The sequence below is a fragment of the Geotrypetes seraphini genome, chromosome 6 (assembly GCF_902459505.1).
Source record: "Geotrypetes seraphini chromosome 6, aGeoSer1.1, whole genome shotgun sequence".
Lineage (NCBI taxonomy): Eukaryota > Metazoa > Chordata > Amphibia > Gymnophiona > Dermophiidae > Geotrypetes > Geotrypetes seraphini.
The window spans coordinates 245,120,163-245,136,987 of NC_047089.1; the positions used below are offsets into that span (position 1 = coordinate 245,120,163).

Sequence of the window (16,825 nt, forward strand, 5' to 3'; positions counted from 1 at the left end):
TCACCAAGATTATGGTGTGATGGCAGCTACTTTGCGCAAGGAAGGCATTCTGGTACATCCCTATCTAGACAATTGATTGTTTCTAGCGAAGTTGTTGCAGGAAATCTCTTTATTTCAAAATTACTAAGCTTTGGAATAATTTTCCTGCCCAGCTACAGAATTTGGGTTCCTTCCAATTATTCTGAAAACATCTGAAAACTTGGCTATTCTCAAAAATGTAAATCTCACTGCTCTGTATACAATCACTAATTCTTAGTATGTTTTTCCTTCTTTTTAAATTTCCTGTAAACCATGTTGAGCTCTATCTTTATAGAGAGGATGCAGTATATAAGCTTAAGATTTAGTTTTTAGTTTTAGGAGAGTTCCTGGGTCACAGCTTGGGTTGTGGCATTTCAACTCCAGCCTGGGAACTCCAGAGGCTAGGGTGTGCAAATTGCAGATGCAGATTCACTCTCTGGTAGAGTATTTAGAGGAAATGCATCTGCCTCAGCTTCCTGTGGAGTCTCTCAAGCTTCCTCTTAATAGGCTTTTGTCTCAAACTTTCAAAAGAAATCTAGAGACTCCTTATGCTATACTTTCTGTTCTAGATAAATTGGAATCAAGGTATAGAACACTACATTGCAAGGGATTTGAGAATTCACAGTTATCTCACTAATCCCTTCTTGTGGAATCTTTATTAAAGAGGATCCATCCTTCCAGAGTCTATGCCACAGTACCTCCTGGAAGAGAGGGAAAGATCATGGACAAGTTTGGCCATCGCCTTTACCCGAATTCCGTGATGGCCTCTAGAGTCCTAAATTACAATTTAATCTTCACGACTTATTTGAAGTTTTTGATTGACCATCTTCCAAGTTTTATGAAGAACTTAGATGAACATAGACATATGGAGTTTCTGAAGCTCGATGCTACCTTGGTGCAACTCCCACTACATCTTCTCCAGTCATCTTACAATGCCTTTGAACTTTCTTCTAGGGTCACTGTTTTCTCAGTAGCAATGCGCCGCCTGGCCTGACTGCACACCATTGATATGGACCCTAATCTTCAGGATCGTCTAGCTAATATTCCTTGTGAAGGCAATGACCTCTTTGATGAATCCATAGAGGCCGCCACCATGTCTGAGCATGAAAAATCTTTTGCTTCCATTGTCAGACCAAAGCCTAAGCCAGCTCCTGCAAAGCCTTCTCGACCTCTTCCAACTTTCCAGAGGCGTTATCCTCCAAGGGCGGCTCTTTATACTTGAGCACCTGCCAAGAAACAACAACAGCAGAAGCAACAGAAACCTCAACCTTCTGCTGCACCTAAGGCTGCTCAGCCTTTTTGACTGTCTCACACAGAGCATAACCTCCATTGTTCTGCCTCTGTCCTCCCTTCCCCCCATAGGAGGTCATCTCCATCATTTTTACCATCGATGGGAGACCATTACATCCGACTTCTGGGTGTTGTCAATAATCAGGGAAGGATACTCTCTTCATATCTCTCAGATTCCACCAGAGCTTCCTCCAAGAGAATATCCTTCCAATCCATCCCAGACCACCCTTCTTCTTCAGGAAGCTCAAGCCCTGCTTCATCTCCGTGCCATCGAGGAAGTTCCATTGGAACAGCAGAACAGGGGTTTTTACTCCCGTTACTTCCTAGTTCCGAAGAAGATGGGCAATCTGCGGCCCATTCTGGATCTCGGGGCTCTCAACAAATTTTTAATCAAAGAAAAATTTTGCATGCTGTCCCTAGCATCCCTTTATCCCCTTCTAGAACAGAACGATTGGTTATGTTCTCTAGATCTCAAGGAGGCTTACACTCACATCCCCATTCATCTGGCCTCCCGTCAGTACCTCAGATTTCGGATGGGGAATCTGCATTTTCAGTACAGAGTGCTACCCATTGGCCTGGCATCATCTCCCAGAGTGTTCACCAAGTGCCTCGTAGTGGTAGCAGCAGCTCTAAGGAACCATGGTCTTCAGGTGTTTCCCTACCTAGACGACTGGCTCATCAAAGATTCAACATATCAGGGGATTATTGTAGCGACCCAGCGGACTACGTGGTTCCTACAAAGCTTGGGATTCGAAATCAACTTTCCTAAATCCCAACTTCAGCCCTCTCAGAATCTACAATTCATCGGAGCTATTCTGGACACTATCCAACTCAGAGCATTCCTTCCTCAACAACGTCTGGATGCTCTTATTCAGCTCTGTCACAAAGTGTCTTCCCATTCTTCACTCTCAGCAAGACACATAATGGTACTGCTAGGTCACATGGCCTCCACAGTACACGTGACTCATTTTGCCAGACTTTACCTTCGAATTCCTCAGTGGACTCTGGCATCTCAGTGGATGCAGGCTTGCGATCCACTATCTCTACACATTACAGGTCCTCATGACAGATTCTTCAACCTACGCTTGGGAGCTCACCTCGACGCTTTCCGTACTCAAGGCCACTGGTCTAGCACGGATCATCAGTGTCATATCAATTTGTTGGAACTCAGAGCGATCTTCAATGCTCTCAAAGCTTTTCAACATCTTCTTTACGACCAGGTAGTCCTCATCCAAACAGACAACCAAGTCGCCATGTACTATGTCAACAAGTAGGGATCTCTCTCCCTTTGTCAAGAAGCTCTGAAGGTTTGGGATTGGGCAATCCTCCACAATATCTTCCTAAAAGCTTTTATATTCAAGGGGTGAAAAACTGTTTGGCGGACAAATTGAGTTGTCTTCTGCAACCTCATGAATGGATACTCAATTCCACGCCTCTTCTTCACATTTTTTTCTCAGTGGGGAACTCCTCAGATAGATCTCTTTGCATCTCCCCACAACCACAAACTGCCTCAGTTCTGCTCCAGGATATATTTTCCTCATCACCTCGAGGCAGATGCTTTTCTACTGGAATGGACGAATCTCTTCCTGTATGCATTCCCTCTCATTCTCAAAACTCTTGTCAAGTTGAAGAACGATCATGCCACCATGATTCTGATGGCCGAGACAACCTTGGTACTCCCTTCTACTCCAACTCAGCAGCAGGGAGCCATACCCTCTACCAGTTTTTCCGTCTCTGCTTACACAGAGTCAAGGATCTCTACTTCATCCCAATCTGTAGTCTCTGCACCTGACAGCTTGGTACCTCTCAAGATAACTCCTCTTCAGTTTTCTCAACCTGTAAGAGACATTTTAGAGGCTTCTAGAAAGCCTGCCACTAGACAATGCTTCCACCAAAAATGGACTAGATTTTCTACGTGGTGCATTTCTCATGACATGGAGCCTCGAGATACCTCCTTGGCTTCTGTCTTGGATTATCTTGTGCACTTGTCTACTTCTGGCCTCAAGTCTACATCCATTCGAGTCCATCTCAGTGCAATTGCTGCTTTTATTCAGCCTATTGAAGGGAAACCCCTCTCTGCTCATCCGGTGGTTTCCAAATTTATGAAAGGACTTTTCAATGTCAAACCTCTTCTTCAATCGCCTCCAGTGGTTTGGGAGCTTCCATTTGAACCAATGTTTACGGCTCATCTGAAGTATGTCACTTGGAAAGTGGTGTTTCTCATTGCCCTCACATCTGCTCGAAGAGTCAGTGAGCTGAAAGCGTTAGTTGCTGATCCACCTTTCACAGTTTTCCATCATGACAAGGTGGTCTTTGTACTCATCCTAAATTCTTACCTAAAGTGGTTTCAGAATTTCATCTCAACCAATCTATTTTACTTCCAGTGTTTTTCCAAGACCTCATTCTCATCCTGGAGAATCAGCTCTTCATACTCTGGACTGTAAACGTGCTTTGGCCTTCTACTTGGAATGCACCATACCACACAGAACTGCTCCTCAACCTTTTATCTCCTTCGATCCAAACAAGTTGGACATCCAATTTCTAAGCGTACCATCTCCAACTGGATGGCTGCTTGTATATCTTTCTGCTATGCCCAGGCTGGACTGCATCTACAGAGTCGAGTCACAGCCCACAAAGTCAGAGCCATGGCGGTTTCAGAAGCTTTCCTCAGATCCACTCCTATTGAGAAAATTTTCAAAGCTGCCACCTGGTCCTTGGTTCATACTTTCATCTCTCACTATTGTCTGGATGTTTTCTCCAGATGGGATGGCCGTTTTGGCCAGAGAGTATTACAAAATTTATTCTCCTAAGTTGCCAACACTTCCACCATCCCATTCTGGTTAGCTTGGAGGTCATCCATATGTGAGAATATGCTGCCTGCTTGTCCTGGGATAAAGCACAGTTACTTACTGTAACAGTTGTTATCCAGGGACAGCAGGCAGCTATTCTCACAACCCACCCACCTCCCCTGGTTGGCTTCTCTGCTAGCTATCTGAACTGAGGAGACGCGCTCTGTGCTGGTAGGGAAGGCACTCGTGCATGCGCAGTGCGGCAGACTTGAAACTTCTACGTTTCTCCAAGCAAGTCTGCTTGCGAGGCTGTCTGCATCCGGGCTCCGTGGATGATGTCACCCATATGTGAGAATAGCTGTCTGCTGTCCCTGGATAACAACTGTTACAGTAAGTAACTGTGACTGAGTTCAAAGAAGCGTGGGATGAACACAGAAGGATTTAGAATCAGAAAATAATATTAAATATTGAACTAAGGCCAGTTACTGGGCAGACTTGCACGGTCTGTGTCTGTGTATGGCCGTTTGGTGGAGGATGGGCAGGGGAGGGCTTCAATGGCTGGGAGGGTGTAGATGGGCTGGAGTAAGTCTTAACAGAGATTTCGGCAGGTGGAACCCAAGCATAGTACCGGGTAAAGCTTTGGATTCTTGCCCAGAAATAGCTAAGAAGAAAAAAAAAAAAAAAAAATTAAATTGAATCAGGTTGGGCAGACTGGATGGACCATTCGGGTCTTTATCTGCCGTCATCTACTATGTATGTTAACTGTGCTTTATGTACTTACCCTGGTATGCTCTTTTCCAGTAGATAGATTCCTGCCTGTCTTTACTATGCCTGATCACAGTTTTCAGTATGTTTATGCTTCTCCAAGCTGATTCTTGGATGCCTGAGAGCCCTTGGGGGCTGGGAAGAATTTGTATATACAGTATGTTTCTATTAATTGGGGAGTAATTTCTGAACTCTTTTGAAGCCTATGTTGGAGGTTCATGGTACTGTTTAAATACTGTTTGAGCAGAACAATGTGAGCCTATTGCTACAGGTGTACTTTACTTCACATGTATTGGGTGGGTAGGTAGGTGCTTGGGTACTAACTGAAGGTAGAGCTAGAGAGCCCTGTGAAGTATAACAGAGGCTGAGTGAAAAATCTGGAGTGGATTCCTTCTGCAGCATATGGCTAAAAGGAAATAACCTTACTGTCTAGAACAGACATGGGCAACTCCAGTCCTCAAGGGCTGGAATCCAATCGGATTTTCAGGATTTCCCCAAAGATCTCATGCATATTCATTGGGGAAATCCTGAAAACCCTACTGGAAAATAACTTACCAGGGTAAGTGCATAATCTCCTTTTGGATTTCCCTTTCTCATGGTAATGTTGCTCTAGAGATTAGTTATTGTGGGAAAGATTGTACAAATCAACTTGCCTAAGTACTTCAGGTACAGATGTGTTTTTAGGTGTCTCCTGAATTCCCCGTAAGTATTAGCAAGCTTAAGTAATTGTTTACATCTACTTTGCTTTTCAGGTATGTGAGCTTGATATCATCTTTAATTTTGAGAAAGCATATTTTATTCTGGATGAGTTTCTGCTGGGAGGGGAAGTTCAAGAGACCTCCAAGAAGAATGTTCTGAAAGCCATTGAGCAGGCAGATCTGTTACAGGAGGTAAGCCAACACAATCACTCTAGCCTAAACACCAGCATGTTGTGCTTGGGATATACAAAGCTCTGTTCTTTTAACCCTTGCGTACAGTAGATTGAGAAACTGCTTTTAGTATGCATGGCATGCCATTTCACCTTGAAAGCTCTGTGTGATTTCTTACATTGTTTTTCTCTTAGTATAAAGCTCATTGTAATTTTGTGTTTGTCATATTCAGTTTTAAAATGTTTGAATATGCTATGTGTTATCTATAATTTTTTAACATTAGAATGATGAGCTCTTTGAACAAATGTAGATGTTTGTCAGTGTTTAATGTTCACCTCATTGAAAAATTGTTTCTTGATCTTCAGTTTTGTGTTTTCTCTGTCGTATATCTGATGCTTGTGTGCTTCTTTACTATTTCATTGCTGAAATCCAGAAGCTAGACTCTCTTCTTTGAGGCTTTTTCCAGGTATAGTTAATTAACACTAACTATTTTAACGGCTGTTTAGTGTTGCCGCTAATGTACTAAGGTAGCTAAATGGCTAATACTGTAGCTTATTTATGCCATAGAAAATGCATAATATAATAGGGAAAACCATTTCTGAGTTTTTATTTTTTTCAAGGTAAAAACATAACATTTTGAAAACTTAGACCTCAGTATATGCATTAGAGAAGTGTTTTGTCATCAAATCAATCCAAACATATTTATTTTCAGTAATAACTCCCGAGTTTGATAATACTATGTTTTCTATATGCAGTATAGGAATTAAAAGGTAGTTCCTAATTAGAGTTCCAAATCTTATGCTTTTTCCAAATTTCCTTTTTCACAGCTAGTTCACTAAAGTTTTAGGATCCCTTTACATTCTGACCATTCGTATCCATATTGGGTCAGACTAAAGATATATGTAGCCTAGCATAGCATCCTGTATAAAATTGTGGAAGCTCCATAGTTAGATGCAAAGGGAAAATTATTAAACATTTTATTGCAGTTAATGGGAAGTTAAATGTTTTTGAAGACAAAAGCATTTATTTCTGAAGTTATAGGATCATCACATTTAAAAACAAAACTAAAACAGATTACAATATAATTTAGAGAGAGAACATTTTTCAGATTTTTGGAATCTATTAGTCTTCCATAATTTCTGACAATGTGCGCTAGGAGGTGGCAGTTCCATCAGAATAAGGGATGATGATATGTAATGAAATTCTTAAACTGCATATAGCAAAATATAAATAGTGCATTAATTGTACTACTTGTATCTTCCAAGTGACTTAGGGCTCCTTTTACTAAGCTAGTGGTTTTAGCGCGTGCTACATTGCCACATGCACTAGACGCTAACGCCAGCATTGAGCTGGTGTTAGTTTTTGGCGCGGAGTTAGCGTGCGTGGCAATGCACCTTAGTAAAAGGAGCCCTTAAGCTTCATAAATAGAGAATTTAAATGGAAGAGTTACAGATAAAATCTGGTCATTCAAACTGCACAGAATGCCCTTTTCCTGTTGGGATGAGAAAGGCATGCATTACAAACACAGTCAAACCTCGGTTTGCTAGTAACGCAGTTTGTGAGTGTTTTGCAAGACGAGCAAAACATTTTCGCAAATCGTGACTCACAAACCGAGCGTTGACTTGATTTGCGAGTCACCCTGCCTGCTAACCGGCATCGCTCCCCCTCGCAGACTTCCACCCGCCCAAACTGAAGCCTTACCCCCATCTTGCACCAGCACGCAGCACCAAGAATCTCGGAGAGAGGCGTGAGCCAGAAGGCCTTGAGCTCAAGGCCCAGTCCGGCAAGCAGCACGATCTTCGGGCACCGGCACCTGTGGGTTGGTGCTGTGTGCCGGTGCAAGATGGGGGTAAGGCTTCAGTTTGGGTGGGCGGGCATTCGCGAGGGGGGGACAATGTTGGTTCGCAGGGGATGGATGTTGAAGCGCATCAGTGACCTCGGGGGTGGTGAGATCTTTTGGGGGTGGGGTGGGGTGGAGCAGCGCCAGTAGCCAAGGGGGGGGAGGGAGGAGGTGAAACCAATCAAGCAAGTTTCCCTTACTTCCTATGAGGAAACTCGCTTTGATATATGAATAATTTGGTTTACGAGCATGCTTCTGAAATGAATTATGCTCGTAAACCAAGGTTCCACTGTAGTTGAAATTTGAACAATTCAAGTTTGAATATTAATTATCCCAGGACAAGCAGGCAGGTATTCTCACTAGTGGGTGATGTCATCCGACAGAGCCCCGATACGGACGTCTCACAAGCATACTTGCTTGCAGAAACTTCAGAAGTTTCGAGATGCCCGTACCGCGCATGCGCCAGTGCCTTCCTGCCCGATGGTCCGGGCGTGTCTCAGTTCTTTTCTTTCCGCGGAGCTGAGAAGTTTACTTCAATTCTGCGCTAATTGAACCCGTGTTTCTTGCCTTCTAATCGCCGCGGTTTTGAGTTATTTTACTCTTTATCGTGTATTTTCTTTACTTCGGTTTCTTATTTAAAAAAAAAAAAAATTTCTTCCGGTGATTTGACCGGGTCAGCCGCGTGGCTCAGGCCCCGCTCCTTCGATCTTGCGGCGGGGTTTTTTCGGCCTATGTCCCGGCCAATTACCGGTTTTAAAAAGTGTAGCAAGTGCCAGTGCGCAATTTCGTTGACGGACCCACATTGACGCTGCCTGCAGTGTCTTGGTCCAGAACATTTTCCGAAATCGTGCCGGCCTTGTTCCACTCTCACAGCACGTGCGTTTAAGCGTCGCTGTTTTTTGTGGGAGTCGATGTTCAAGATGGAAGCTGCTAAAGAACCTTCGGCTTCGACTTCGACCAGCGCTTCGCCTGCAGCTGCGAAGCCTCCTACCACTCCTGCTACACCGGGTCTCCTGAAGCCGGCTTCCTTCATTCCGGCTTCGACCCCGCCTCCTGCTCCGGTGCCTTCCTCCGTCTCCTCGGATCAGGTACCTCCGCCTCCCATTCCACCAGTGGTTCTCAAAGTGCCGAAGGCTTCCAAGCCAAAGCATTCGACCACGAAGGAACGCGAAGACCATTCAGGAGGCTCCACTTTAGGTGCGGCTACCTCCTTGTCGGCTTCGTTACGTTCAATTATGGAGGCTCAATTCATCGAGCTTATGACCACCGTGGGACCCAAGTTGCTGGCCACGATTCAGGGTGACCAACCGGTTCCTCCTCCTCCTTGCCGTTCGCTCTCGCTACTTGGCGAGGAGGAGCGGCGCTCGGTGGCCGGTCCCTCGAGGCGGGCCTCTTTTAGTGACATGCCCCCCTTAGAGCCTATTACACCTCCGGACGAGGATATTTGGAATCCTCCTTCGAGTAATCGAAGTCCTGGGCATCGCAAACAAGAAGAGTTCTTCCGCACTCCTTATCAGGCCTGGGATGCATCTCGAGAGGTGTCGAATCTCCCGCCTCTTCGATCTACTGCTTCGAGTCCCATATAATCCTTGGAGGCTTCTGGGGACCATTCTAAGCACCGCCGATCTCGATCCCCTTCCAGACATCGGGAGGGGCATCGGTCCAGGCATTCTTCAAGGCATTCCTCTCGACACTCCAATAGTCTCGCCTCAGAAGAAGCTACCTCGTGTGGGGTATTCCTCTTCGGATGTCTCTCCTCCGGGACCGGAGTTCGAGGATCCCTGTGGCTCGTTCTCGCCCTGTCGATCACAGGTCTCTATGGATCCCGAGGCCTCGACTTCGTCCAGTCCGTCCCGCCGGCCTGTGCTAGCGGACCAATTGTCCTTATCATCTTTCCTCCGGCAGATGGCGGATGACCTGGACATCACCTTGGACTCCGGTTCCCGATACTCCAAGGAATACCTGGATACCATGCATTTGCCTCATCCTCCTGCCGAGTCTCTTCGTCTTCCTCTCCACAAACTCCTCGATCAAACGTTCATGAGGTGTTTTGAAACGCCGTACTCTATCCCGGCCGTTCTTGGCAAGTTAGATGCTAGGTACCGAACAGTGAATCACAAGGGATTCGAGGGCTCTCAACTCTCTCATCAATTCCTGTTGGTCGAATCCTCCCTTAAGAGGTCTCATCCGTCCCAGGTGTATGCCTCGGTGCCTCCAGGCAGAGAGGGCCAGACCATGGATAAGTTCGGGAGGCGCATATACCAGAACTTGATGATGGCTTCCCGAGTTCTCAATTATACTTTTCATTTTGCAACTTATTTGAAGTTCTTCCTGCCTGTGCTTCGGAAGTTTACGCCTTACATCGAGTCTCAGGCTCGCTTCGAATTCGAGGAGGTGGTCGCCTCGCTGTCCCAGCTGCGCCTTCAATTGATGCAATCCTCCTACAATGCCTTCGAGCTCTTGGCACGGGCTGCCGCCTGTTCTGTGGCTATGCGTCGCTTGGCGTGGCTTCGGACCATTGACATGGACCCGAACCTCCAGGACAGACTTGCCAACGTTTCTTGTGCGGGAGCAGATTTGTTTGACGAGTCCATCGAGACCGTGACGAAGAAACTGTTTGACCATGAGAAATCTTTTCAGTCCATTCTTCGTCCCAAGCCTAAGCCGACGCAGTCTCGACCTTCTCGACCACCTTTGATCTATCAGCGGCGCTATGCACCTAGGCAGGCCCCGGCTGCGAGACAACCAGCGAAGAGACAACCTCCACAGAAGGCTCAGCAAAAACCTCAGCCTTCTACTGTCCCCAGGGCTCCTCAGCCTTTTTGACTCTCTCTTAGGGAGCATAACCAATCTCGTTCTGCCTTTCCCTGTTTTTCCCATTGGGGGTCGCCTCCATCATTTTTATCATCGATGGGCGGCTATCACCACCGACCTCTGGGTCCTTACCATCATCAAGGAAGGGTACTCTCTTCAGTTCCATCGGGTCCCTCCGGACCATCCTCCAAGAGAGTATCCTTCAAACTTGACACAGACCGCCCTTCTTCTTCAGGAAGCTCAGGCTTTGCTCCGGCTCCGGGCCGTCGAGCCGGTCCCTGTGGACCAACACAACCGGGGTTTTTACTCCCGGTACTTCCTTGTTCCGAAGAAGACGGGCGACCTGCAAACTATTCTAGACCTCAGGATCCTCAACAAGTTCCTGGTCAAGGAGAGATTTCGCATGTTGACCCTTGCTTCTCTCTACCCCCTCCTCGAGCAGAACGACTGGTTATGTTCTCTGGATCTCAAGGAGGCCTACACTCACATTCCCATTCATCCGGCCTCTCGCAAGTTCCTCAGATTCGGGTGGGACATCTACATCTGCAGTATCGAGTGCTTCCATTTGGCCTGTCCTCGTCTCCCAGAGTCTTCACGAAATGTCTGGTGGTAGTGGCCACTGCACTCCAGAACCAAGGGCTTCAGGTATTTCCCTACCTCGACGACTGGCTCATCAAGGCCACCTCGGCTCCAGGGGTCATCTCGGCGACCCTAACCACGATTTGGTTCCTGCAGAGTTTGGGCTTCGAGATCAACTTCCCCAAATCTCATCTACAGCCTACCCAGTCTCTTCCCTTCATCGGGGCGGTTCTGGATACCATTCGGCTCAGAGCATTCCTTCCGCCTCAGCGCCTGGAGACTCTTCTTCGTCTCTGCCAGTCTGTGTCTTCTCGCCCGTCCATCTCAGCGAGACACATGATGGTTCTCCTGGGCCACATGGCCTCTACAGTTCATGTGACGCCGTTTGCCAGACTTCACCTCAGAATTCCTCAGTGGACCCTGGCTTCTCAATGGACTCAGGTGTCAGATCCCTTGACTCGTCACATCATTGTCACTCCTGCTCTTCAGCAGTCTCTACTTTGGTGGATGACCTCTTCGAATCTATCCAGAGGTTTGCTGTTTCACACTCCTCCCCACCAGAAGGTTCTCATGACAGATTCTTCGACTTTTGCATGGGGAGCTCATCTGGACGGTCTTCGCACTCAGGGATTCGGGACCAGCGCGGACCGGCTATATCATATCAACTTTCTAGAACTCAGAGCGATTTTCAATGCTCTTCAAGCGTTTCAACATCTGCTTCACGACATGGTGGTCCTCCATTCCAGGCCCCTTCATCAGATCTTTTCTCAGTGGGGAACGCCTCAGATAAATCTCTTTGCGGCTCCCCACAACTTCAAGCTGCCTCAATTCTGCTCCAGGATCTACGCTCCTCTTTGTCTCGAGGCAGATGCCTTTCTGCTGGATTGGGGAAATCGCTTTCTGTATGCGTTTCCTCAATTTCCACTCATTCAAAAGACTCTGGTCAAATTGAAATCCGACCATGCCACCATGATTCTGATAGCTCCTCGGTGGCCCAGACAACCTTGGTACTCCCTTCTACTTCAACTCAGCAGCAGGGAGCCATTCCTTCTTCCAGTGTTTCCTTCATTGCTTACTCAGCATCAGGGATCTCTACTCCATCCCAACCTGCAGTCTCTCCACCTGACAGCTTGGTTCCTCTCAATGTAACACCTCACCAGTTTTCCCAGGCGGTGAGGGAGGTACTGGAAGCTTCCAGGAAGCCTGCTACTAGACAATGCTACTCTCAGAAGTGGACTAGATTCTCTTCTTGGTGTGTTTCTAATCGTAAGGAGCCTCAACGAGCCTCCCTGTCTTCTGTGTTGGACTATCTTCTACACCTGTCTCAGTCTGGCCTCAAGTCTACATCCATACGAGTCCACCTGAGTGCTATTGCGGCTTTCCATCAGCCTCTACAAGGGAAACCTCTCTCTGATCATCCTGTGGTTTCCAGATTTATGAAAGGACTTTTCCATGTCAATCCTCCTCTCAAACCTCCTCCAGTGGTTTGGGATCTCAACGTTGTCCTTTCTCAACTTATGAAGCCTCCTTTTGAGGCTCTCAACAAGGCTCTGCTGAAGTTTCTCACTTGGAAAGTAGTTTTTCTAGTTGCCCTCACTTCTGCTCGCAGAGTCAGTGAGCTTCAGGCCTTAGTGGCGGATCCACCTTTCACAGTATTCCATCATGACAAGGTGGTCCTTCGCACTCATCCGAAATTCCTGCTTAAAGTGGTCACTGAATTTCATCTCAACCAATCCATAGTTCTTCCTGTGTTTTTTCCAAAGCCTCATTCTCATCCTGGAGAATCAGCTCTGCACACTCTGGACTGTAAACGTGCTTTGGCTTTCTACTTGGATCGCACCAAACCACACAGAACTGCTCCTCAACTTTTCGTCTCCTTTGATCCAAACAAGTTGGGACGACCTGTATCGAAGCGCACCATCTCCAACTGGATGGCGGCTTGTATCTCTTTCTGCTATGCCCAGGCTGGATTACCCCTTCCCTGTAAAGTCACAGCCCATAGGGTCAGAGCAATGGCGGCCTCTGTAGCCTTCCTCAGATCGACACCGATTGAGGAGATTTGTAAGGCTGCCACTTGGTCCTCGGTTCATACATTCACCTCTCATTATTGTCTGGATACTTTCTCCAGACGGGATGGACAGTTTGGCCAAACTGTGTTACAAAATTTGTTCTCCTAAGTTGCCAACTCTCCCTCCATCCCATTGAGGTTAGCTTGGAGGTCAACCACTAGTGAGAATACCTGCCTGCTTGTCCTGGGATAAAGCAATGTTACTTACCGTAACAGTTGTTATCCAGGGACAACAGGCAGCTATTCTCACGTCCCACCCACCTCCCCTGGGTTGGCTTCTCTGCTAGCTACCTGAACTGAGGAGACACGCCCGGACCATCGGGCGGGAAGGCACTGGCGCATGCGCGGTGCGGGCATCTCGAAACTTCTGAGTTTCTTCAAGCAAAATATGCTTGTGAGACATCCGTATCGGGGCTCTGTCGGATGACATCACCCACTAGTGAGAATAGCTGCCTGCTGTCCCTGGATAACAACTGTTACGGTAAGTAACATTGCTTTCTCAGCAGTTTATCCAAGAACATATACATATTTTGGTGAAAACGATTATACATCATTCTAAGAACATTTCTCTACTCCATAATTGCTGGAAACATATCTTTCCTCTACTTGGTAATAAAAATATTTAGCCTTGGCTCTACAGGTTAGGAAATAACCAGGAGATAGATACCATCTTTTTTGCATTGCATCCCAAAGAACTTTATTTCTGGTTTACTAAGGTTTGTGCCCATGTGAAAAATCTTTGGTAAAAGGGTCTTCCTTATGTGTACAGAACGATAATTGTGGCTAATCTTAAATCAGGAAAACTATTATAGGCATAGTCCTCTATTTTGTGATGTGCTCTCAAGCAGGCTATAGACTGATTTTTGTTGGCATAAATAACTAGCCTTGTGTTTTGTAATAAGGTTCTACAAGTATCGAAAGGATGGTGTTCAGAGTACCTGTTTACACACTGATATTTGTATGGGGTACTGGATTTTGGAAACTGAGTGACTCTTAAAAATGCTATAAAGTCTTCAAGGGTTTGTAGCAATACAAGTTTATACTTTATTGCTTTTACACAATGGCCATTTTTTGATTTTGCCTTCAAATGCACTTTCGAACTACTGTTCTGTAACCCTGTAAAAACCTAATGCTTAAACTGTTATTTGGTAGTTGTTTGGATGTCATGTCATATTCTAGAATCTTGATTCCCCTTTTTTCCCCTTGGGCACCAGTGTTTATGGCATGAGTTTAAGGGGGTGGAAAAAAGAATGAAGTGAAGCCAAATAATTCTGTGATTGCTGGAAGTAATTCCAATTTTTAATAACAACTTCTTACAGTAGGTACACTGTATGCCTGCTCATGAGTATTCTGCAGAATATCAATTATAATCTTTCAGCTCCTCCTCCCCCTCCCCAGTCTCCACTGCCACTTCCAGTTCTTTTGCAGGCAAGCATGAAGGTGTCATGCTGATCTGCTCCCTTTATTTCTTTATTATTATGTGGGGTTTTTTTTTTTTCAGTTTTCTGCAGTTTTTATGTAGCTTAAGGAACTACTGTGACTGGAGAGGAGCAAACTTTAGTTTTGCAGCTGGCAAGTGAAACCTGTGCAGCCAGCTCACTCTCTAAATTTGTGGAGCTCAAGGTTCCGGACCCTCAGCATTTGCTCACTTCCTTGACTTGGTCAGGAGCTTGAGTGTAGGCTGTTAGGTATCAACAGCATCCTTCGGGGGCGCTCACAGTGCTGCGGTTTCGCTGCCTCCTTATCCTTTCGGCAATTGTTACGACCCGGAGGGGGGAAGGCTCAGTCTGATTGGCAGCCCAAAGATCTCAGCATGGCAGCTGACTGGTGGCTTGAGGCAGAAAATTCCTTCAGATCCAGCTACTCTTTCATGAAGTTAAAGAAGGCTGTAGCACTTTTTCCCCAGCACATGGTCTGTGAGTACAGGCTATGACAGCCTATGGGACAATCGAGGGGGGGGGGTCCAATAAACTGTGTTTTGGTTGTCTTCAGCTAGGGCTTTGTTCCCTCCTCTAAAATCCTGTTTTTTGTTGTTTTTGGCCAGCCCTGAAGCATTTTTAAACCATTTTTTTGTACCAAAACGCTGCTGCTGCAATCATCTTGGATATCTCGATTTCTTGATTTTTTTTTTTTTTCTTTTTCTTTCTTCTAAGTTCTCAAACTTTTTAAAAACACCTTATTGTGCCTCAAAATTGGTAGGGATGGAGTCCTCAGACCCGAATAACCCTATTTCATGCCTTATTTGCACAGAATGGGCGACTGAAGAGTACTCTTGCACCACATGCTACACGACACAGGATGGAGAAGCAGGAGCTTCGGGCTTAGCCCCTTTACAGGCCTCTAAGGTTGAAGAATGACAGATGTTTCCGTCAGGGGGCTTGAAACACCTGGAACTGTGGGACAGCAGCTTTGTGCACTGTAATAACATAGATTGCTCCACCCTAAAGGATTTTTCTTGTCAGTCAGACTATGGCAGGGGTGTGTGACCCCGGTCGAGTATTGTGAAGTATTGTGTGTGGCCCCGGTCAAGGGCGATGCAGTGTTTTCCTTTGCTACCCCCGGGTGTTTACCGTCTTGCTGCAGTGTTTGCGTGGCCCCATAAACATTTTTTCCAGCCAATGCAGCCCAGGGAAGCCAAAAGGTTGGACACCCCTGAAGAGTCTGTGTATATAATTAAAAGGTAGGAATGGTTGAACTCCATAAATGTTAAGATTATGTTCTTGTTTAATTTGTATTTTTCTTACATTCATTGTTTCTGAGCAGATCAGACACTTGGTGTCGAGAGATTCTTCTCCTATCTTCTGTAGGGCCGTCGCCGGCTTTGGTACAAACTGAAGGGAGCAACAGAGATTGGGGAATAGGAGGAGGAGGAGCTTGAAAGGCTGTGATTGACATCTTTTGCAGAATGCTCATGAGCAGGCATGGACAACCCTATGGTTCAGCATACCATCCGTATATACTGGAAAAGATATTATCAAGGTAAGAATCGAATCTCTTTGAAGACATATTGATCAAATCGATTTCAGTATAAATTATGCTATAGATATTGGCATTCATTTGAAATCTTAGAGGGACTATATTTAACCGCCCTGTCTCTCTGGAATTCCATGCCAAAATATTTGAGAGAAGAGACAACCCTAAACTATTTTAAGTCCAAACTAGCTTTCCTTTTCGCTGATGCCTTTGAACTATAACTGTCTTTTTAAGGACTAAACAATAGCTAACCTGTACCTCCCCCTCCCCCCTGTTTTGTTTTTCCCTCTTAATGTTCTTTCCTTTCAAGATTTTATTTCCTCACCTTTTCCATTCGTTCCAGCTTGTCTTAGTTCGTCTGTCAAACTATCAACCCCAGTAGGTCCATTTTTATTAATGTGGTTTGTTTATATGTACTTTATGTAACACCTGATTTTATTAATTTAATCCAACTATATGTACTTTATGCTTTTTATTTATGTGCACCGCCTAGAAGCCTGATTAGTGGGTATAACAAATTTTTAATAAACTTGGAAACTTTTAGCTCTTCTTCCTCTTGCCCTTCTCTTCCTCCTTTTTACTTTTTAGCAACCTAGCAAATTTCCATATTTTCTCCCATTCCCCATATCATTCCTTCCTCAGTTCTCTATTCCCTTTCATCTTCAAACTACTCCCCATTCTAGTGCAATGTGTCTAATGGTCCTGAACCATAGGGTTTGCATCTGAAACTGCTAATTGCTTGCAGAAAACTGTCATTCATCCTTTTAATTCGACTTCCTCCTCAGGGAGCTACTCCTTCTCCCAACAAGTGTAAACCTCA

General features: G+C 45.6%; 1 protein-coding gene across 5 annotated transcripts in view; it reads left to right on the top strand.

Annotated features, from left to right (window-relative positions):
• Positions 1 to 16,825, top strand: part of AP1S2 (adaptor related protein complex 1 subunit sigma 2) — a 109,044-nt gene that overhangs the window by 19,278 nt on the left and 72,941 nt on the right. For all 5 annotated transcript variants that reach the window (XR_004539865.1, XM_033948573.1, XM_033948572.1 and 2 more), the window contains exon 4: positions 5,615 to 5,752. Coding sequence is in view for 4 of the 5 variants with exons in the window: in XM_033948573.1 (XP_033804464.1) it covers positions 5,615 to 5,752 (138 nt within the window). In the remaining variant the exon portion in view is untranslated. The remainder of the gene's footprint in view (positions 1 to 5,614; positions 5,753 to 16,825) is intronic.